Genomic DNA, 20,971 nt, shown 5'->3' with positions numbered 1-20,971 from the left:
GATCTACATGAAGGTTCAGATCTCAGAGAGCAAAAAAAACTGACAGTCGTGGAGTCCAGGCGGGAATCGGATAGTTCGGGGATCATGTCAAGAAAAAGGGCCTGGCCGGGAATTGAACCCGGGACCTCCTCGATATTGACTACCGCCCTAACAAGGAATCATACTACTAGACCACCAGGCCATGATGATTGACTCGGCTTTGCTAGACTATTAGCACTTATTGCTTTTCCAGGCCATCGAATGGCAGAACTTGAAAGTAGAGCTCCTTGCAAGCGTTTCATGAAGTAGGCATCATAGACGAATGAAACAACTTGTTCTTCCAATATATAATATGGTCAGCATTGACTCAACATTGAATATTGAATCATCATGAACCTTGCAACGCAGTGATAGTCTTTAGAATTCAATAGACGTAAACAGGACGGATCAGGTTCTAGGCTGCCGTAAGTGACTAGTCTTTCCTCTTCCAGCTCTTCCAGTGTCCACAGCGTGTTGCTTGTAGTCGGCCTGCAGGTGCAACAGTGGAATATATAGGACGCTGGCGACGATAAATATGACGTCCGTAACTCAGTATGCCCACACGGATCACCTCGGGCAGATCTTTCAAGGCCTGCGGAGCGCTGCTCATGATGCTCGATTGCAAGCTGCAATAGAGTTGCGTCGTTATGTGCGTCCATCGTTCATGCATGCGAGCCACCTCTCATGGTCCAGCAGGTTGCAATGACTGTCGCAGAAATGCCATCTGATGCGGTAGCAAAACTTTGGGATGATGACATCAACAAACGCCTGTTCGACCTAATGCACAGCCAGAATAATGTAGATAGATTAGGTGGACTTCTGGCCATAGGTGCGTCCAAATGTCATAGTGCCATGGACGTATAACTCATGTTACTTAGATCACCTCCTTGAAAGTGAAGGAGAGGACACTATTGGTTCAAAGAAGTACCTCTTTCGGTTTTACAACTACGTCAAACAGCTACTGCCAAATCACGATGTCAACATCATGCTGGCCGCATCTAAGACACTCGGCCAAATTGCTGCAATTGGCGGGGCCGACTTCGGAGAACGCTTTATGGATTTAGAAGTTCCAGCCGCAGTAGAACTGTTGCAGGGTGACAAGCAGGAGTCCCCCCGGTATGCCGGAGTGCTCATCTTGAAGGAGCTTGCACGCAACAGTGCAATATATTTTCATTCTCACATCAGCCTCGTATTTGACAAGATACTCATACCTCTTCGGGATTCTCGAAACATTGTCAGGGAGGGAGCTGCAGAGCTTCTTGCCGCATGCCTCGAGATTGTTACAACGCGTGAACGGCAAACACGTACAACTTACCTCATGAAGATTCTTCAGGACGCGCAACTGGGACTCAAAATGTCTCAACCTGAGGTCATTCATGGCTCTCTTCTCACATACCGAGAGCTGTTGTTGCATGGCGATATGGCAAGTGATTTCAGCGCCGTCATCGCATTTGAATGATATTTGCATTCAGTTTATGAGGGAATCGTTCTTGGATACTGCGGAACAAATTCTTCGCTTCAAATCACATCGAGATGGTCTCGTTCGCAAGATGGTCATCACCCTAATACCAACTCTCGCCGCCTACGAAACGCAGGTTTTCTCGGAACATCACCTGCACAAATCCATGGGACATTTACTAACTCAGCTGGAAAAGCCAAACGAGAGGTCCTTTGGTTCGCATTCCCTTATCAGTCAAAATGCTACATATTGATTTATTTTTGTCAGCATTCATCGCTATCGGTCACACTGCCACTGCTGTAGGAAGTGATATGAAACCTTTCCTCGACTCTATCATGGCTCAAATTAAGTTTGGTCTACAAGCCAGGGGGTACGTCTTATATAGACTGTTGTATGCGGTCATCAGAATTCTTTCTACAGAAAGAAGAATGCTCCTTCTGAAGAACCTATCTTCCAATGCGTCGGAATGCTTGCTTCGGCTGTCGGTCCAAACCTCACGAAGCTTCTTCACGATCAACTTGATCTATTCTTTGCGTGTGGCCTGAGTGAGCCTCTTAGACAGGCACTGATGGCCATTGCACGTAACATCCCACCCTTGCTAAAGACTATTCAAGGTGCGTCAGTTGACACCACACGTGTCATTCTTATCAAAACAAACGCATCGTCAGACCGTCTACTGGATCTGCTTTCCATGATCCTATGTGGACAGCCTTATAAAGCCATCGGAGCTCCACCTTCCCTTGTTAGAAGTGACGTCTCTGCATTTACAAGAGACTTGAGCTCATCCCAGGTGAGTTCTTTCACACTTCTGTCGATCATACTAAGTATGACTTGCGAAGACCACTAGAAGCGGTAAGAGTCCTGAGCTCATCACACTTGCGTTGTCCACGCTTGGCACCTTTGACTTTAGCGGTAAGCTACTTGCTGCTATTTAATATAGTACACTCAACATGAGCAGGTCATATCCTGAACGAATTTGTCCGCAATGCTGCTCTTCCTTATCTGGAAGACGACAATGCAGACGTTCGACGTGCTGGTGCTCTCACTTGTTGCAGGCTGTTCGTCAGGGACCCAATTTGCTACCAAGCGAGTAGTCACGCGATTGAAATAATTAGTGACGTTCTCGACAAACTCCTCACAGTAGGCATTGCAGACCCGGGTAAGTTCATTTGTTCCCCTACAGGCCATCTAACATAATTATTATTACTTGAAGACCCTACCATTCGGCAGACTGTCCTGTCCTCCCTTCATGAGAGGTTCGATAAGCACTTGGCGCAAGCGGAGAATGTCAGGTCAATCTTTATCGCCCTTAATGATGAGGTCTTCGAGAATCGTGTTACTACTGTCACTTTGATTGGACGTCTTGCCAAGCATAATCCTGCCTACGTCATGCCCTCCTTACGCAAGGCCCTGATACAACTATTGACAGAGTTAGAATACTCAACTGTGATGTGCGTGCTTTTATCCCCATGATCTAGAACAACCATGAATATCTTTACAGGCGAAATCGCGAAGACTGCACCCGTCTTCTCACTCTCCTAGTGGGCGCGACTCAACGTCTCATAAAGCCATACGCACTCCCTATGCTCCGCGTCCTACTGCAAAAGGCGAATGACAGCAACCCGGCTGTAGCTGCCAATGTTCTTATGTGTCTCGGGGAACTGGCAGCTGTTGGCGGGGAAGATGTGGCTCCTCATATCCCGGAGCTCATGCAGGTCATCATCTCCAGACTCTCCGACCCGGCTCATGTCAAGCGTGACGCTGCTCTCCACACTCTTGGCCAGTTGTGCTCCAGTACCGGGTATGTCATAACACCCCTGGTAGACTATCCTCAGTTGCTTCCGATCTTGGGACGCATTCTGAGAAGCGAATCCGCTCCGCATGCACGCCGTGAGGTTGTAAGAGAAGTAGTCAAAGTTCTTGGTATCCTTGGAGCTCTGGATCCATACAGGCGAAAGGTCTGTCTGGTGTGCGCCTTCACTTCAATTTACTGACGTATCCTTAGACGAGGCCGGATGAAGAAGCCACGAATGAAACGCCACTTCCTGCTGTCAATGCTGTCGCCATTTCTCAGACAGGATCATTGACAGGTAGCGACGACTACTACCAGACCGTTGTGATCACGTCTCTTCTGGCTGTTTTGAAGGATCAGTCACTTAGCAATCATCACCACACTGTCATCGAAGCGATTATGAACATTTTCAGGACGCAAGGGTTGAAATGTGTGGCCTTCCTACCGCAGGTGCATCGGTTCTCTTGTTGTTGCATGATCAAATGTTGTACTGACTCAAATGTTTCGAAAGATTATTCCTGCCTTTACTGCTGTAGCCCGCACCTCCACAGCCCGTTTGCAAGAATTTCACCTGCAGCAATTGGCCATTCTGGTTGGGATCATTAAGCAACACATCCGCAATTATATGCCAGAGGTCTTTAGCCTCGTGACAGAGCTTTGGGAGAATGCCTCCCTTCAGCTTCCCATAGTATCGTTGATTGAGGCGCTCGGGAAGGCTTTGGACGCTGAGTTCAAACCTTTTCTGCCAACTATCCTGCCTCATCTTCTCAAAGTCTTCGAAGGAGACCTCGAGAAGAAGATGGCTACTCAGATCAAAATTTTTGATTCTTTCCTCACATTCGGGGCAAATATTGAAGAGTACCTTCACCTCGTCATCCCCGTTATTGTCAAATCTGCTGAGCGACCTGATGCTACCACCCAGCTCCGCAAGAAAGCAATACAGACTATAGCCCATTTATCCCTCCGCGTCAATTTCTCCGACCATGCTTCTCGCATTGTGCACCCCTTGATTCGTGTGCTAGAGGGAAACAACAACGAGCTTCGGCAAGCGGTGATGGACACCCTGTGCGCACTGGTTGTACAACTTGGATCTGACTTTGCTATCTTTGTGCCCACTATCAACAAGGTGCGTATCACCGAGTCTATTCCTCCTTTTTGGATTATTGACAACAAGATAGTGCCTGCTCCGGAATCGTATACCTCATCCCCGGTATGAGAACTTGATATCGAAGCTCCTGAATGGGGAACGTCTACCGCAAGAGCCGGGCACTCATGACTTGCTGTACGTCTCTTTTTGGAAACTTCGTTACATCAGTTCCTGATGTTCCTTCAGCGAATCTAAGGCTGCAGAAATCTCCGTACCTGCGGAAGCGGCTAAATTGACTGTAAACCAACAACATCTGAAACAAGCGTGGGACGTGTCCTCCGTGAGTACAAGGGAGGATTGGACAGAGTGGATGCACCGCCTTTCTGTGGAGTTGATGAAGGAATCTCCGTCACACGCGCTTCGGGCTTGCATGAGTCTTGTCGATATTCACCCCCCTTTGGCGAAAGAACTGTTCAATGCGGCATTCATATCCTGTTGGACAGAACTCTATGATCAGTATCAAGTGAATTCACTTTGTACTCATGACCGATTCATGCTAACCACTTAATCAGGAAGGACTCGTGCGATCTATCGAATGCGCCATCACCTCCACCACTGCTCCATCTGATCTCGTGCACCGACTGCTCAGCTTAGCTGAGTTCATGGAACATGAGGAGAAGCCACTCCCCATCGAGCACCGCACTCTGGGAGAGTATGCCATGAGGTTCCATGCCTACGCGAAAGCTCTTCACTACAAGGAGCTCGAATTCTTTACCGAAACCTCCCCGAACATTATCGAAGCGTTGATCGGAATCAACACCAAGTTACAGCAACACGACGCCGCTTGGGGCACTCTCATTATTGCACGAGAGCAGTACGACGTCAGCAAGCATGAGGAATGGTACGAGCGCCTGGGCAGATGGCAAGAGGCACTTAACGCATATGAGAAGAAAGCCCAAGAGGACCCAGACGCACCCGACGTCCAGATCGGGCGCATGAAATGTCTGCATGCCCTGGGTGAATGGGATCAGCTTGCCGCTCAAGTAGATGAGAATTGGTCAAATGCCAATCACGAGGACCGCCGCGAAATAGCTCCGATGGCCGCTGCAGCGGCATGGTCGCTTCGTGAATGGGATTCAATGGATGATTATATCGCTGCCATGAGAGCCGATTCTCCGGATAGAGCCTTTTACAAGGCTATCCTTTCTGTACATCAAAATCAGTTCCCAAAGGCTCTCAAGGAGATCGGCAAAGCAAGAGACTTGCTCGAGCCGGAGTTGACCTCCTTTGTTGGAGAAGGATACGGCCGGTCTTACAAGTGAGTTAGGCCTTGTGCCCCGAGTTTTCCATGTGCTAATGTAGTTCAGCACTCTTGTTCGCGCGCAGATGCTCTCAGAGCTGGAGGAAATTATTGTATATAAACAGTATGCAGATCAAACCGACCGCCAGGCAGCAATGCGAAAAACTTGGATGAAGAGGTGCGTATTCGAAACATGTGCAATACTTGCGCTCACCCTTCTTCACAAGACTGCAAGGCTGCCAACCAGATGTCGAAACCTGGCAGCGGATTCTGCAAGTTCGGGCCCTTGTTCTCAACCCAGAAGATGATCCTGTTATGTGGATCAAATTCGCGAACCTCTGCCGCAAGTCAGACCGTATGGCATTAGCAGAGAAGACGATCAATTCATTGCTTTCGCCAGAAAGGGTGCGTGAATGACGATGGTAATATATTACAATGATTCCATTTTTCGTTTTGTTTTCAGCTACAGCATCTTCGCGACGACCAGCACATGAAAGCTCCTCCAAACGTTGTCTATGCGCAACTCAAATACATGTGGTCCACCGGCGCTCGTGAGGAAAGTCTTAACTTCTTGCGGCAATTCTCTGCAAGCCTTGCAAGGGATTTGCAGGTAGAATCTAAGGATCACTCACAAAGATCCGGTGTTGGTAAACCTAAGCTGGATGAACTCTCACGTCTTCTCGCTCGTTGTTACTTCAAACAAGGTCAATGGCAAGTAGAACTGAAGGAAGATTGGGGCGCTGTACGTGGCTTGACACTAGTCACATCTTTTACTCACCAGCTGGTCAGCGGAATGTCAAGGATATACTGCATTCGTACCTTCTGGCAACCCACTATGATCCCAATTGGTATAAGGCCTGGCATACGTGGGCGCTAGCTAATTTCGACGTCATTGGCCATCTGGAAAGTCAAAAGGAAAGCACGGCTGTCGATATCCCTGGTAGTGGGCTTGCTGCCCATATCGTGCAGGCTGTTCAAGGTCAGCTTGTTCTTTCTAAAAGTTCAGGTTCCCACTCACTCTGAAATAGGATTCTTTCGCTCGATTGGCCTCCGAAATGAGAATGCTTTACAGGATACTCTTAGGTTACTCACACTGTGGTTCAAGTTTGGCGCACACGATGATGTCAGTCAGGCCATGGCCAGTGGCTTCTCCGTGGTCGAGGTTGATACGTGGTTGGAAGTCATTCCTCAGGTGAGCGCAGATTAGCATTCGACCCATCTCTTGTTGAAATATTTCCTTAGATCATTGCCCGCATCCAAACTGCAAGCGTTAATGTGCGGCGAAACATCAACAACCTTCTTACCGAAGTTGGAAAGCATCACCCCCAGGCTCTCATATATCCGTTGACTGTAGCTTCTAAGTCCTCCAGCATATCTCGGAAAAATGCAGCCCTGGCCATCATGGACAGAATGAGAGAACACAGCCCTATCATCGTGGAACAGGCGCTTGTCGTCAGTCATGAACTCATCCGAGTTGCCATTCTTTGGCACGAGATGTGGCACGAAGGTTTAGAAGAAGCCTCTCGTCTTTTCTTCAATGACAAGAATCCCGAGGGGATGATTGCGACTTTGGAGCCCCTCCATGAGATGCTCGAGGCTGTGAGTGCACTCAATCGAAGTTGATCAGAAAAATTGCTCAGGCTTCACGCACTAGGGGCCAACAACAGCTAGGGAGACATCATTCGCGCAGACATTTGGTCGCGACTTGCATGAAGCTCGGGAGGCTTGTCGGCGGTACCGTGCATTCGGTGAGATGTCAGAGCTGAACAAGGCTTGGGACATCTACTATGGGGTAAGACTTAGGGAAGTAGATGATCAACTCTGTTTGTTTATCTTTCGTGTCCTTTCAGGTCTTTAGAAAAGTGGAGAAGCAGTTACCTCAATTGACGACATTGGACCTGCAATATGTGTCACCGCAACTGCTAAAAGCCCGCGATCTTGATCTGGCGATGCCCGGTATGTACCTTTGATTTTACTTTGGTACCGTGTTGTACTCATTAGCCGACTTAAGGAACATATCAGAGTGGTCGAGACGTCGTTCGCATTGCGTCATTCACTACCAAGCTCACTGTTATAGCTTCCAAGCAGCGGCCACGGCGACTATCCCTGAAGGGCAGTGATGGCCAGGACTACCAATATGTTTTGAAAGGTAACAGAACGGTTACCCCAGCACTGCGACATCGCTTATTCCTTTATATACAGGGCACGAAGACTTGCGTCAGGACGAGCGTGTTATGCAGTTGTTTAGCCTCGTCAATACCCTTCTGTCTGTTGACACCAATAGCTTCAAGCGACGCTTACACATTCAACGTTACTCTGTCATTCCATTGGCACCCAACGCCGGTCTCATAGGCTGGGTCAAGGACAGCGATACTTTGCATGTCCTTGTTCGTGACTATCGAGACTCTCGCAAAGTTCTTTTGAACATAGAGTATCGACTAATGCTTCAGGTATTCATTACTATTCAAAGGGCATGTCTCATCTGCTGATATATCCCAGATGGCACCGGACTACGAGAATCTAACGCTACTACAAAAGGTTGAGGTATTTGAATATGCCTTAGAGAATACCACCGGTCAGGATCTTTATCGCGTCCTATGGCTGAAGAGCGCAAATTCAGAGCACTGGCTGGAGCGCCGTGCGACCTATACCCGCTCTCTGGCAGTGAACAGCATGGTTGGCCATATTCTGGGTCTTGGGGATCGCCACCCGTCTAATCTTTTACTGGAACGCACGACCGGCAAAGTTGTCCATATCGACTTCGGTGACTGTTTTGAAGTTGCTATGCATCGCGAGAAGTTCCCCGAAAAGATTCCGTTCAGACTTACTCGTATGCTCACGCATGCTATGGAGGTAATTTGTGTAATGGACCGTAGGCATTCTTAAGCTCACTAACGTTGCAGATAAGCGGCATTGAAGGAAGTTTCCGGCATACCTGCGAAATTACTATGACCGTACTGCGCGCGAACAAGGAGTCCCTGATGGCAGTCCTGGAGGCATTCGTTTATGACCCCCTGATCAACTGGCGGCTCATGCAAGCCGACGTCGATTTACGCCGACCAGAAGGTGTGCCTGACTTTATTATTATTATTCGACTGGCTCACGTGAATAGCAGATGGGGAAACCGATCCTGCTCGTGCTGCTGAACTTGCTAAAGTATCGGGATATCCTCAAGGTCCAACTCGCAAGCTGCGCGCGGATGAAAACGATATTTTCAACGGTAGGCATGTAATGTACGCCCCGAAGGGAGAAACTAATTTCTTTGCAGAGGTCGTCGGGGGACCTGGAGCGAGGCAAGAGGTCCGGAACGAGCGGGCATTACTTGTCTACAACCGTGTCCAGCACAAGCTCACAGGTCTATCCTTTCCCGTGTGTTTACACCTTTGTGTTACTGATGATTTTTCTCCATCGACAGGGCGTGACTTCAACCCTGACATCGTCCTTCCCGTTACTGCTCAAGTGGATAAACTTATTTTGCAGGCCACCTCACTTGAGAACCTTTGTCAATGCTTTTCAGGATGGTGAGATGACTTTGTTGTCCTGATTGTGTTAAGCTCAATTATATTTCATAGGTGTGCATTTTGGTAGTCGGTGTCTGTTGTCTCGTCGATCTCATATAGATATCCACATGTTCTGCATTTCTGTACCTATACAATAGCCATCTGCATGTTTGCCCTCTATTACCAAATGTTGGGCCCTCGAGAGATCCAACCGCCGGCAGAAGCCGATCCATACGTGATCATTTCAGAAGGACTATATCCATCACTTATCCCATACTACTTGCACTTCTTTTCGCCTGCACAAACTAAACACAGCACCATATGCCAAGGGGAATACCCAACGCGAAGAAAGATGACTCTGGTATGCGTTACACATCCATGCATGTGCCCCTGGCGTACGTTGACACCATGACTGTATTTCGAGTGTTGACAATCGTGTCAGGCCAAACCCTAAGCATGTGGGCACTTCTTACTTGAAATCGGAAACCCAAACCATTTGGTCGCGTAATGCAGCACGAAAGAAAGAATTGATGGCAGAGGAAACTGCTCCTTCACCAGAACAGAGGTAGGCAATTTGCATGATTGGACTGGTCTTTCATATGGTAATGCTGAGCTGTTCAGAATAGGCGTGGCTCGCACGTTATTGTTATCCACCCTGGCTCGCGTTTTCTAAGAATCGGCAGGGCGTCGGATGTCACACCTCTGTCCATTCCAAATGTTATTGCGCGTAGACACAAGCCACCGGTACCAGTTCCGACATACGTCGAGGGTATTTCCCGTCCGAGAAAAGGGCAAGTGCCACAGCTATCCGTGTCTGCGAGTCCCGACGGAGATGAATATGCGGTCGATATCGCTTCAGATGATCCTGTATATGCATTTCTTCCTTCACCACGCCGCATAGTGTGCTAAAGTGCTCATATAGTTTGATGCCAAAATGGGGTCAATCATTGTTTCTCTTCGTGAGCGGATGAGGTTCTACAAACTTCGTGTTACATGCAACGCTGCAAGGGTCGCATCGACCTTTAACGAGCAATTCAAACCTGAAATCATCCCCGAAGTTAATGACCCGTTCCTTGTCGACTGGATTCAGGACCCCCTGGAAGACTCAGAAGTTCTAGTCGGCGAACGAGTATGTATCATACCTTAACTATACGTGTTGTTCTCTCAATTTTTTTTCGTATTAGGCACTCCGGTTGTCTGATCCTCAACTATTGAATTATTCAGTGAAGTGGCCGATCCATGGAAAGAACTTCAACACCAGGGATTATCCGTCACACCAAATGATACTAGATGACATTGAAACTATTATCAGCACTGTACTGAATGAGAGGTTGAACGTAAGACGGTCTGATTACAAGGTTCGCCATATTTTATTCCTCGTATAATTGGTGTCAATCAACACCACTAGGACTATTCTGTCGTTCTTGTTATCCCAGACTTCTACGATCGGGCATACGTCCGCGAATTCGTCAACGTTCTTTTAGTTTCATTAGGCTTCAAGCAAATCTGCGTGCAGCAGGTTTGTGATGCGTACATTGATATCAACGAGATCTGACATGAAGCAGGAGTCATTGGCGGCAACCTACGGTGCCGGAATCAGTAGTGCGTGTGTTGTCGACATCGGTGCTGTCAACTCCAGCATAGCATGTGTGGATGAAGGTCTTGTTATTCCTGATTCGAGGTAAGGTATACATTTGTTGCAGAGTTTACCGCTGATTATCGGTCAGAATCACACTCAATATGGGCGGAGACGATATTACTGAGTTCTTGTATGTCCTCTTGGAACGAATAAGTTTTCCCTATCGCGATATTAATCTCGCGCGATGGTATGACTGGGCCGTCATGGAGGATTTGAAAGCACGGCTATGCACACTGGCGGAAGTGAGTCATCGCATGTCATGTCTTTGTCACTGCTCAGTGTGTTGCAGGGTGATGTTGCCCTCAACCTGTATGACTTTGTAGTGCGCAAGCCCGGTAAACCCACGGAAAAATATGGTTTACGAGCATATGACGAGATCATACTTGCGCCCATGGTGCGTTTCGCTGACAACAGGTTTTCATCAATCTAACTGCCAGCTGGCACCTTCGATACTTACATAGTGCATATTTGAGCCCCGTGTAATAGAGTTCGACAGGAAGCATATTGGTCTGCGCTCCATACCCCATCCGGATGTCACTGAAGAAATCATAGAACATCCGGTGGACCATGTCGTACGTATTCCTGTTCGTATCCAGCATGGATAGGGTTTATTTACGTCATGCCGTAAGACTCAAGCGATGATCATCTCAACACAACATCTACTTCCACCGCCTTCTACTGTGCCGACGGATGTTCGCCATTCTCCGATTCCCATCAGTCAGTCGCAGGACGGTACGTAAAGCCGTCATGTCATGACTGTATTCAAAGACTAAGGCAGAGACAACTGCGGTTACAGAGAATGGCGGAAAACAAGAACAGCAAGAGGTATCACTGCCATCAACTGCGCATGCAACACCACCTCCGGCTGTAGAATCTCTTGCACAACCCACTGTAGGAGCATCGGGGGGAGTTCCTGTTGATGTTCCGATGGAAGTAATTGATGTAGAGGGCGACGTTAAACCATCTCCTGTCCCTGTTCCTCCTCAGCCTCAACCTTCTCGGTCTTCTGTACCAGTGACCTCGAATTACGGTGGCCTTGGCATCGATGTCTGTTTTGAAGCAAGTAAACTTCCTCTAGATGTTGCTATCTTCAACAGTGCTCGGGCATCCGGGGGTGATGATAAAATTCGCAAGCACCTCCAGGCTGTTCTAGTCATTGGGGGAAGCGCTTTGATACCTGGAATGGCTCATGCATTGGAGAGCAGGTAAGTCACGGAATATATTCACACTTCAGATATATTGAACCATTGGAAAAAGGCTGCAGGCAATCGCCACTCCATTGGTCCCCAGCATGGACAAGGTACAGATTATCCCCCCTCCAAAAGAGGTCGACCCTCGCGTACTGGCTTGGAAGGGTGCCGCTGTTCTTGGCAAAATGGATTCCGTCGCTGATATCTGGTTAACATCTGCGGATTGGGTACGTGCTAACTCGCCACAGCTCGAATTTGTCTCATATTGTCATTCAGGATGTTCTAGGTATGCGCGGGTTGAGAGAGCGTTGTTTCTATCTGTAGTATCATGAATGCAGCCGCTGGATGAGTCACCGTGATAGGTCCCACTACTCGAAAACTCCAATACATGCACCGCGGTAGTTGTACATTTCCAAATTATCGATTTACCAAAAAAAAAATCAAAGTCGACAATGATGTCTCAGTGAATCTGTGAATTATGATAAGTGTGATTTGATATAAGTGGACAATGCGTTCCATACTTTAAACATTCGCTCCATTCCTGGGGAGAGCCACATCGGTCTGTCTTATTGTAAACCTTACCCGTGTAAACACGTTTTCCATGAATGTCATACTTCAAGTCTGCTTTTGATAGTGACGAATTCGTCCCCATGCATGTTTGTCCACGACGTAGCGAGGGATGTCATCTCATGACGTCCAACTCTAATTAAGACGGTGCATTTCAGGAAAAAATTATGAATACTTGAGGAGTAAAATTACCTTTCTTTTCGATACCATTCTCTTCTTGCGTGACCATCATCTCCCCAGTCAGCAAGCGGGCTAGATGCAGAGACATTTCCAGAGTCAACCTCCTTCGCGAGAGTGTTGATCATGCCGCGAATTGCGTTATCAGCTACTCTGTTCGGTGTGAAAGGGAACGAGGATTCTGGACGCGGAACGTTATCGGGAGTGTAAAATAGTGCACTCCTACACATGGGACAGTCCACGGGTTCATGCCAGCTGCCACACACACGATGTAATCGGGAAAAGAACCATTTCAGAATGCAAGTGGCGCAGAAGGTATGTCCGCACTGTCGTGGGTTCAAACTATACGGGCACGCCCTATACCACCAATGTAGTATTGTCCATTTGGAACAGATAAACGACTCACATGATCTCAAAACACCTGTTCGAAGAAGACATAATTAATTAAGTTCATCTCACAAAGTTTCAGTTTTTTTTTGATGGCACTTACAGCGGGCACGTAAAATAGTCTTCGAGCTGCCTTATGGTGGTTCTCACCAGCCGTTCTTTGAATTCTTCGAGCAACTTGGCGACTTCTCTTTCCTTCTGAGATACAGTCGCAAGTTGCTGTTCGAGTTTCCGTGATTTCAACCGGAATTCCTTCTCCTTTAGGATTAATTCCGTCTCTCGGGCGGAAACATTGTCAGGTGCACTGTGGGGATCGGGAGATAATGAACGACCGAAAGAATTAGGTTTCCTTGTATTCTGCGTTCCAGTGCAATCTGCGCGCGTTGTTCCGTGTTTGAACTGCTGTAGATGCTCCACATGCCTGCTTATTTTTGTTACGCGTCTGTTTCTTTTTCGTCTGGCGAGCTGCTGCGGCGCAGTCGTATGGTCGCGAACTATGACCAGTTGTAATATAGTACGTCAATGACGAGTTAGCGGGTGTTTTATTCTTGGCATCAAAAGTTGTTGTGGGTTTACCTGCATGCACCCCGCTAAGCCTTGTGGAGCGCCTGAGGGCGGGTGCCGTCATGCTTCTTGTCATCGGCCTGGCCGCCGGTACTCGAGATGCTCTGCTCATTGTCGCGGCGCGAATGCAAGAAGCGTTACCCAAGTGGAGGTGACAGCGTTAGCGTGGATGAGCGAGCCAATTTAGGAAGGTGCTGTGGTTTGATATTACTATTTTGTCACAATTTCGGTAATACTTAAGGTAATAACGTACTATACTGAAACTGCTTCGAATGTTCTTCGCGTGCACAAGTCGGTTTGTATGACAGAGCGCTAATGCAAGAAGCAATATCATATTGAGAGTCTGGTCCGTCCGTTGTGGCGCCATCTTCTGGGTCGGCTACTTAAATGCATCCCCCCACTGGCACAATAAGAAATTTACCACACGGCCAGCGCGAGGCTTGTCATCATTCACGTATATACCGTTATTGAGGGAATCGGGATGTGCCCGGTGCCATTCATTACAGTTCAATCCGGTAGAAATTGAACCCTAGTACTACCTGTAAGGGAAGTTCAGGCAGTCCCATGGCTCTGCCAGTATGGATACCCTATCCGCTGTTTTCGCTGTTGCCAATTGTGGTTCAAATACTAAGGTTCCGATTGAACTTTCGAGAGTTTATATGCTTCTTACAGCTCGAGGCTTGTTTGAGGGTGCCGCAAAGTGATTAAGTTCACATGCGGCCTGTCATTATGATGTACATTGTACACACGTTCAATACGTATGTAATTCTTCCTGGGTCTCGTCTCGTCTCTTCAGTATGGACTTGCCTGGACTTGTCTACGGCAGGCAAGCTGCTCTCCATCCATTGGATTTACAGGGTCGAGGCGCAGGAAGCGTTCGCCCGACCCGACGAACTCGGGCGGCCGACGCAATTCATTAACCAACTTGAGTCGTGCTTCTCCCGACACGGAGCCGTTGGATTACTTGTGCCGAAAAAGTTGTTTCAAACGCTTCTCAATCTAAGTTTCGCCGTTTCTCACGACTGGGGGGGGGGGTCAGGTCAATACTTCGTTATCTGCCGCACTCTGATTCCCCTGATTTTGAATCTGTAATCTATACTCCGCCACTGGTTCGAACGTCCTTTTGCACATGGTGACAATGAGTTATCTTCTCAGTCAGGATCAGATTAGGCTAGCAAAAATCTCTCATGCACATGAAGACCTTGAAGAGCCGATGACGAATCATTGTCCTCAGGTACGCTCAAACGCGCTTATCAGTCGTCTATCACCTTCTTAACGGCCTTAAGCAAAATACATTCTGTAAGATCCTGCACAGGCTCGGGACTTAATCAGCTCGTCAATGTCAATGGGTCCGAGACCCGCGCTTGTGCGGATGGCAGTTAACTACCCGATGTCATGCTTTACCATCAGGTGGCAAAGTAAGTTTTGAAACCTCAACTAACTTGTCGCCATATGATTATCAGCGATGTCCCAACATAATGATGGTTTGCCGCGGCGCCCATTTGATCCGGATGTGATCGGAGTGCGGTTCCAAATGGGGTATCGGTATAAACATGCAGAGACGCTCAGGATCGTGTAGATGGGTAGAGACAGCCGCATATCATACGTACCCAATGTGTATTGCCGGACATGTTGTAGCAGCTGCACTGCTACATCATGGTTGCACGCAAAGTTTAGATCCCCGACTCTGGAGTAGGGCGGGTTTTGTGGGTTGAGATCGGCCAGGCACCTGTATCAAAAAATGCAGCGCTGGAAATTATTTCCTTTTTCATTTGCACATGTCTCACATTCGAATTTGCATGAACATGCGTGCCAAGATAATATGTCCAAGTTTATATCAAGAACCTGTACAACAGCCTGAGAGACGCGGGTGGAGGTCGCGAATCAGTTCAATCCCATTGACAATGGTAAACCGGCGGGCCAGGATATGTCGGACACAATGGTGCATGTCATGTCCTTGACATATCCTCAGAGGCCAGCAATTAATTAATATCTCGGGGAGGAGATCAAAAACCAGACTGGTACGGTACGGTACGGCCGAAAAACATCGTAGGCATGTAACGAGACATGCCGAAGAGTCCGAATGTCTAAAATCCTAGGAGCAAAAAACGTCAATTTGGGCCTTGTCAAGGGGAGATAGGGATCGGCGAGAGCGCCGCTATATCTACGGCTAATCATCGAGGACAACGGGGGTGACTATTTGATAGGGCATAGCAAAGTCTGCTGATCGTTTTGACAGGTGAATGTGATTCCGTCGGATGTCAGTTTTCATCATGATGTGTAGATAGATAGTGGTACTTTGAACGTGCTGTATAGATTAATAATACACTCACCATGTCGATATGATCGCCTGGTAGCTCTGTGCATATGTAAGGACGTGATTTATTGGTGGATTGAAAAGTCTGACAGGGCTGTTCAACAGGGTGACATTAGTTGACATTGTACGCTCCGCAGAAACGACGCCAATCGATAATTCAGTCGCTCACCGCCATGTTTCTAGTTGCGAGCCGCGAGGAAATAAGCTGAAGCGGAGGTCATTCTGTCATACTAACAGACATTGGTTAGCGATGACCACCTACCAACCGGAGGCATTGACATTGCAATGTCAACAAAGGGAGATGCGCAGGCGATTTGGCAATGAGTGCCATATGCTCCACATCGTGGCTGCGCTAGCTCCGTCGCTTGTAAATTGGGAGGGAACCATCGGGGAGTTTGCTAATTTGTATGCATCACTCTACTCTGTAGACTACGGGGAGTCACATATTTGGGGATAATGTGTGTGACCAATTGTGACGGCACGTTTTGTGGCTGAAGAGTGTGACCGGACCGCCTTATCATAGCATCACGAAGCGAATGATGGCATCACCGCAAAACCGCGCGTACACAATAACGGTATTATTACGAGGAGTTTGGAGCTGGCCGAAGATATCGTACTGGGCGTCGGGAGGTACTGTTGAAGGAAAGGGGAGCATGTGAGAAATTCCGTGGTTGACGCTGCTGAATGGGTCTTGCGGCATACGGTTTTCAAGTGGGAGACCGATAGGATGGCTGAGATGGAGGTTGGTCATGTGCGGCGGCGAGATCGGGACGCCTTTGTGTTATTCGGGGTGAAAAAGTGAGTTTGACGATTAGCACGTAAACTACGAAAATAGAAATAATGTTCCAATAAAGTGGTTTTTTTAAATTTGAAATTGGAAGGCTAGGGTGTACGAAGTCACGGAATATCTTAGATCTGACTTTATTTGAGGACAACGATCAGCGCGAATCGGTTGAGACAAGTACACAGCTCACAGCTGCTGGTAACTGTAGCCCGAGCGCTCTCTGCGGGGACGAAACTGTCGTCGTCGTCGATAGTACGCCCGTAATTTCATTCCGGTGCTTGATTTGATTACAGATTTGCTCAGCTACTATTTCATGTCTGTCAAACTTCACGTATGTTTTAAATTACTCCTCTCCCGTAACGTATATTAACTCTTCCACCTAATCGGACAATCTCATTGTGTCATTATTCCTCGAATCCATTCAACTTGTCCATTCCGCAACACGTCTTCTTTTTCTAAGTCGGTTCACATAACCTCCGCTAGATTCCGTCTTCTTCAGGTTCCCATCCAATGCAAGCACCACTTCTCCTCCAACCACCACCTCTTCTTGCACTTGCTCAGCAAGTTAACAACCAAACGCGTCCTCGCGTTTCACAAGACTTCTTATTTCACGACCTCTCCAGTCTTCTGGAACCTCCTCAACCCATGACCGTGGACAATGAACATGATTACTCTTCCCAACCGCCGGCGGGAACAAACTACACTTATGCACCTCGAACTCAGTTCGATGAAGGTTCTCATCCAGGCCCTTTGTATGACGTAGCATCACCCTCTCAAGCGCCTCAGCCATATACATCACTTCCAAATACTTCACCATCATCTAATTACACCCTTGTATCCCATGCCCGCACTGACGAAGGTGCATCGTCAGTCAACGGCACTCGCTACGTCTCAAGTTCTCCTTCCGTTGACGATCATCCGACTGCTTCATTTCCTCAGCCGTATAGCGCTCCCCATGACCAACATCATTTTCCTACATCGGCATCTTCCTATTCCCCACCGGATATGGTGCGTTACCCAATTACGTCGAACCTTAGCTCCCGTGGAACCGATAAATACGCCCATGCTCTCTTGGAACAACGCCGCATGTCCGAGCCAGCCATGTATGGCAGCGCAATAGGCGGTTATTCCACGAGTTCTTCAGCCGATCTAGCCTCCGGGCGATATCAACAGCTGCAACACCACTACACGTCATCACAATCATCGCCCAGATTGTATGGGAACTACGCCTCGTCTCTCCAACGCACGCTGAGTTCAGGGTCTGTGCGCGATCAACTGTCGGGATCGTCGTGGAACGGCAAAGATCAACTTTCATTACACTGTTACGACGGTGTCGACCTAGAAGAACCTATATCACCTCTTAACCCCAATTTTTCGGGTGGCGAGGGCTCCCCCACAATGGGCTACCCTGGTATGCCCTATGGCAACCTTTCTGAGGACTATGGCCCATCACCGCCCGGTACGGGCACTTCCACATCGTCCAATGGGGCCAGGCGGTTCGTTGACGCTTCAGGCTCGAGTTCTGATGGTAAACAATACTCATTCGTGGCCCTGCCTGGAAACGCTGTCAAGAAGCGTCCAAGGCGGCGCTACGACGAGATTGAACGACTTTATCAATGTTCATGGCCTTCATGCTCAAAGGCATACGGCACTCTGAACCACTTAAATGCCCATGTCACGATGCAGAAACACGGTGTCAAGCGTAGTCCAAATGGTGAGTCTTTCACGCTTGCGTTTTAGTTCAGCCGGGTGCAGTCGGTACCTCGCGATGACAGTGTCGACTTCTCGTCATTATTTTTAACTGTCGAGAGCATCAATGCTGACTGTGCACTTGCAGAATTTAAAGAGCTTCGTAAACAATGGCGGAAGTCCAAAAAAGAGGAAGCCGATGCCCGTGCTACGTCAGCAGTGATGGCGAGATCAGCTCATCACGCTTATCTTCAGCGTGGCATGCATGACTCATACCCCGACGCGGACTACCAGCTTCGCTCGCATCCGCAGCAAAGTTCCCATGTTGAACGGTTCACTGCAACGGCCTCGCCGGAGGAGATGCATGAGATTGACATGCAAGACGTTTACGAACGCCGGCAGCAACGTTTTAGTGGCCTCTTCCCTCCCGCTTCTCGCACTAGTAGCCCTGCATACACCGCAATTCACCCATCAAATATGCCCTCGTCGCACACGGCCATGGTCCGCCTTCCGACCAACAGCACGCTGTTGACTCCTCTGCCAGGTTATGAGCATCCGGGGGCCACCACGGACCTTGATGTCTATGCCTATGGTGTATACGGAAACAACCGTCCTGGTTCTGGGCATGGGAGCATTGGAAGCTATGATGAAAAGCGACGGAGTGGTTGATTTGATGACAAGTAGTTCTGCGTTTGCGATCCACCTACCCATTCCTTTCGGAATTCCCTCCCGTTGGGATTTTATCACGATACCATCGGCAGTCCCATGATGCTCATGCCTTTCATGTCACGCATCACCGCCTCCATTCTTTGCTGGGGTTATATTGTTCATGCTATTGATCACTATCCTACTAAGTACATACATTACTAGTTTCTCCTCTCTTTTTCCTATGCTTTCATATTTTATTCGTTCATGTTTACGGATACCTCCTCACATTACACAGGAGACTTTCGCCCAATAATCATGGAGCTGTACTTTACGGGTTATACTTGCCATCCTAGTAATAGTTACTTCTGTACATGAGTAGGAAATAGATTCTTAAAGTCAGGTCGATATTTCCTTCCTGACTTCTTCCTCTATGACAAGTTCATACTGGACTGAATTCTGATCGGTATTTCGGAAGATATTATGGATGATGGCAAATTGATCCCTGACTGCGTAACCAACCGCCCATAAAATTCAACCTCAGAATTTGCTTCAAGTGAATGTGCCACCATCTGTGGTCTGTCAACTTCTATGGAGTGCACGTTGTTCGGTCATTCCAATTGGACAATGATGAAGTTCCGAAGTCGTGAGAACATGACGTAACAACCGCATCCATCGCGATCACATGCATCTATGTCATCGATTGAGTTCGAGTCTGCACGCTGCGAAGATTCATCCGAGTGAGCTTGTTTTTTATGCAATTATTGCAATGCAAATTTGATGCGGTATAATATCGCTTGTCATGGAGTGCAGTGCATGGTACCACGAGGTCGATGTTACGCCACGCAACAGAAATCTAGAGCGAATGGCCCACATTGAGCCACACTCATGCCGCGCATGCCAATAGACTGTTGCTGCGACGACGACGCCGTGTATTGGCCGTGCACAGTTTACGCCCACCTTGACTTTCTCATGCGGCCGCAAGTTCCCGCTCCACAGACAGGCACTTCCTTCGAGGCTGATCCTTTGATCTGTGATACAGTGGGAAATCGCACCCTTCTTATGCATATCTTTATCTTCTATCCATTGGTTTTTTCGTGTTGGGCCCTCGGAATCCAAGGTGAGTCATTTAAAATTCAGGTTGTGGTCAATCATTGTCATCCTTTCTTAGGAAGACCGGACCTTCGGTAATTATCAGAACTGTTCTTCAGAACACACTGGACTCTGAAGTACGTTATATCGCCCACACTTGTGCAATCATCCGATATATAAGGCAGATGGACTGACAGGCAACTTGATCAGGTTATTAATGTTCTACTTGTAGTTGCTCACGGCCAATCCCTATGACTCGAGTTTTTTCACCGGTATGATTAATGAATGCTGCGTCCATGCTCATTTCCCGAGGTGGCTCTCACGAAGTGAAACTCGATCCACCCACAGAAGTCATGGTGATAAAGCTCTGCTGAATGACAGCTTCGCAGTCGGTTCATACATTCGAGGCGCTCGGTGTTGTAATGGATACGCATGGCCAGCTGCGTGTAGGGATGCGCCCACATGGTCAGTTGCGCAAGAGCGATGATAGCGCATCATGATGATATGATGGCGGCAGCATAATCCCTGCATTGCCGGTTGCTTGAACACCGAGACGCCGTCTGGCCCTGCACATCGCGTCAGCAATCACTACAACAACGTAAGCACTTCCATTGTTTGCGGCTTCATTTTATCTGTTTATTTGTGCCGCGGGTACTTGCGGGTACCGCATTCGTTTGTTTGACGGCCCGCCGGATTCATGATCATATTCAACTGCCTATGTAGTCTAATAAGTTAAGTCGGGGGCTATTATGTATCGGCGTCAA

At 48.1% G+C, this 20,971-nt stretch overlaps 5 protein-coding genes and 1 non-coding gene across 6 annotated transcripts; 3 read left to right on the top strand and 3 right to left on the bottom strand.

Moving 5' to 3' along the window:
* Positions 1-97: 97 nt before the first annotated feature.
* Positions 98-181, bottom strand: DFJ58DRAFT_t13. The gene has a single exon. It is a non-coding gene; the product is annotated as a tRNA-Pro (tRNA).
* Positions 182-457: 276 nt separating this feature from the next.
* Positions 458-9,355, top strand: DFJ58DRAFT_754243 (phosphatidylinositol 3-kinase). The gene is made up of 32 exons (XM_041387986.1): positions 458-667; positions 715-847; positions 897-1,441; positions 1,491-1,692; positions 1,745-1,847; positions 1,898-2,091; positions 2,146-2,267; positions 2,317-2,389; positions 2,436-2,636; positions 2,691-2,928; positions 2,979-3,435; positions 3,483-3,719; positions 3,781-4,395; positions 4,448-4,551; positions 4,603-4,879; positions 4,929-5,674; positions 5,724-5,834; positions 5,884-6,061; positions 6,120-6,398; positions 6,446-6,635; positions 6,685-6,848; positions 6,899-7,255; positions 7,311-7,448; positions 7,507-7,612; positions 7,668-7,805; positions 7,859-8,106; positions 8,156-8,509; positions 8,560-8,722; positions 8,772-8,876; positions 8,925-9,011; positions 9,072-9,177; positions 9,229-9,355. Exons 1-32 carry the CDS (start codon positions 554-556, stop codon positions 9,242-9,244), a joined length of 7,101 nt encoding a protein of 2,366 aa, XP_041250758.1. The 5' UTR covers positions 458-553; the 3' UTR covers positions 9,245-9,355.
* A 122-nt stretch (positions 9,356-9,477) lies between these two features.
* DFJ58DRAFT_865361 (uncharacterized protein) lies at positions 9,478-12,454 on the top strand (the record flags this gene model as incomplete). Its single annotated transcript, XM_041394157.1, has 14 exons — positions 9,478-9,551; positions 9,599-9,721; positions 9,783-10,023; positions 10,079-10,285; positions 10,341-10,514; positions 10,565-10,675; positions 10,722-10,837; positions 10,884-11,037; positions 11,085-11,189; positions 11,257-11,367; positions 11,425-11,527; positions 11,592-12,000; positions 12,053-12,212; positions 12,262-12,454. The coding sequence occupies 14 exons, from the start codon at positions 9,478-9,480 to the stop codon at positions 12,307-12,309; spliced, it is 2,136 nt and encodes a 711-aa protein (XP_041250757.1). The 3' UTR covers positions 12,310-12,454.
* On the bottom strand, positions 12,262-13,331 carry DFJ58DRAFT_175549 (uncharacterized protein). Its single transcript, XM_041379046.1, has 5 exons — positions 13,220-13,331; positions 13,136-13,150; positions 12,745-13,086; positions 12,507-12,687; positions 12,262-12,454 (listed from the first exon to the last, which is right to left on the bottom strand). Coding segments are annotated over exons 2-4 (438 nt in total). The 5' UTR covers positions 13,138-13,150; positions 13,220-13,331; the 3' UTR covers positions 12,262-12,454; positions 12,507-12,593.
* On the bottom strand, positions 13,056-14,020 carry DFJ58DRAFT_175739 (uncharacterized protein). Its single transcript, XM_041379047.1, has 4 exons — positions 13,934-14,020; positions 13,693-13,874; positions 13,136-13,610; positions 13,056-13,086 (listed from the first exon to the last, which is right to left on the bottom strand). Exons 2-3 carry the CDS (start codon positions 13,790-13,792, stop codon positions 13,216-13,218), a joined length of 495 nt encoding a protein of 164 aa, XP_041250755.1. The 5' UTR covers positions 13,793-13,874; positions 13,934-14,020; the 3' UTR covers positions 13,056-13,086; positions 13,136-13,215.
* A 2,909-nt stretch (positions 14,021-16,929) lies between these two features.
* Positions 16,930-19,600, top strand: DFJ58DRAFT_754228 (uncharacterized protein). Its single transcript, XM_041387985.1, has 2 exons — positions 16,930-18,495; positions 18,619-19,600. The coding sequence occupies exons 1-2, from the start codon at positions 17,292-17,294 to the stop codon at positions 19,137-19,139; spliced, it is 1,725 nt and encodes a 574-aa protein (XP_041250754.1). The 5' UTR covers positions 16,930-17,291; the 3' UTR covers positions 19,140-19,600.
* Positions 19,601-20,971: the final 1,371 nt, after the last annotated feature.

Source organism: Suillus subalutaceus (assembly GCF_016647625.1).
Source record: "Suillus subalutaceus strain FC151 chromosome Unknown DFJ58scaffold_2, whole genome shotgun sequence".
Lineage (NCBI taxonomy): Eukaryota > Fungi > Basidiomycota > Agaricomycetes > Boletales > Suillaceae > Suillus > Suillus subalutaceus.
The sequence above is the reverse complement of the archived record's forward strand: the minus strand, read 5'-3'. Positions and strand labels throughout refer to the sequence as shown.

What these genes read in the sequence shown, in the direction of transcription:
- DFJ58DRAFT_754243 (XM_041387986.1), top strand. Translation starts at nt 554, where the DNA reads ATGACGTCCGTAACTCAGTATGCCCACACGGATCACCTCGGGCAGATC. An exon ending in AGGTGGACTTCTGGCCATAG is followed by an intron (nt 848 to 896) that starts GTGCGTCCAAAT and finishes CATGTTACTTAG; the next exon opens with ATCACCTCCTTGAAAGTGAA. An exon ending in TTGTGCCCACTATCAACAAG is followed by an intron (nt 4,396 to 4,447) that starts GTGCGTATCACC and finishes ACAACAAGATAG; the next exon opens with TGCCTGCTCCGGAATCGTAT.
- DFJ58DRAFT_175739 (XM_041379047.1), bottom strand. Translation starts at nt 13,792, where the DNA reads ATGAGCAGAGCATCTCGAGTACCGGCGGCCAGGCCGATGACAAGAAGC. An exon ending in GCTTAGCGGGGTGCATGCAG is followed by an intron (nt 13,611 to 13,692) that starts GTAAACCCACAA and finishes AACTGGTCATAG; the next exon opens with TTCGCGACCATACGACTGCG.
- DFJ58DRAFT_175549 (XM_041379046.1), bottom strand. An exon ending in GAATGGTATCGAAAAGAAAG is followed by an intron (nt 12,688 to 12,744) that starts GTAATTTTACTC and finishes CGTCTTAATTAG; the next exon opens with AGTTGGACGTCATGAGATGA.
- DFJ58DRAFT_754228 (XM_041387985.1), top strand. Translation starts at nt 17,292, where the DNA reads ATGCAAGCACCACTTCTCCTCCAACCACCACCTCTTCTTGCACTTGCT. An exon ending in TGTCAAGCGTAGTCCAAATG is followed by an intron (nt 18,496 to 18,618) that starts GTGAGTCTTTCA and finishes GTGCACTTGCAG; the next exon opens with AATTTAAAGAGCTTCGTAAA.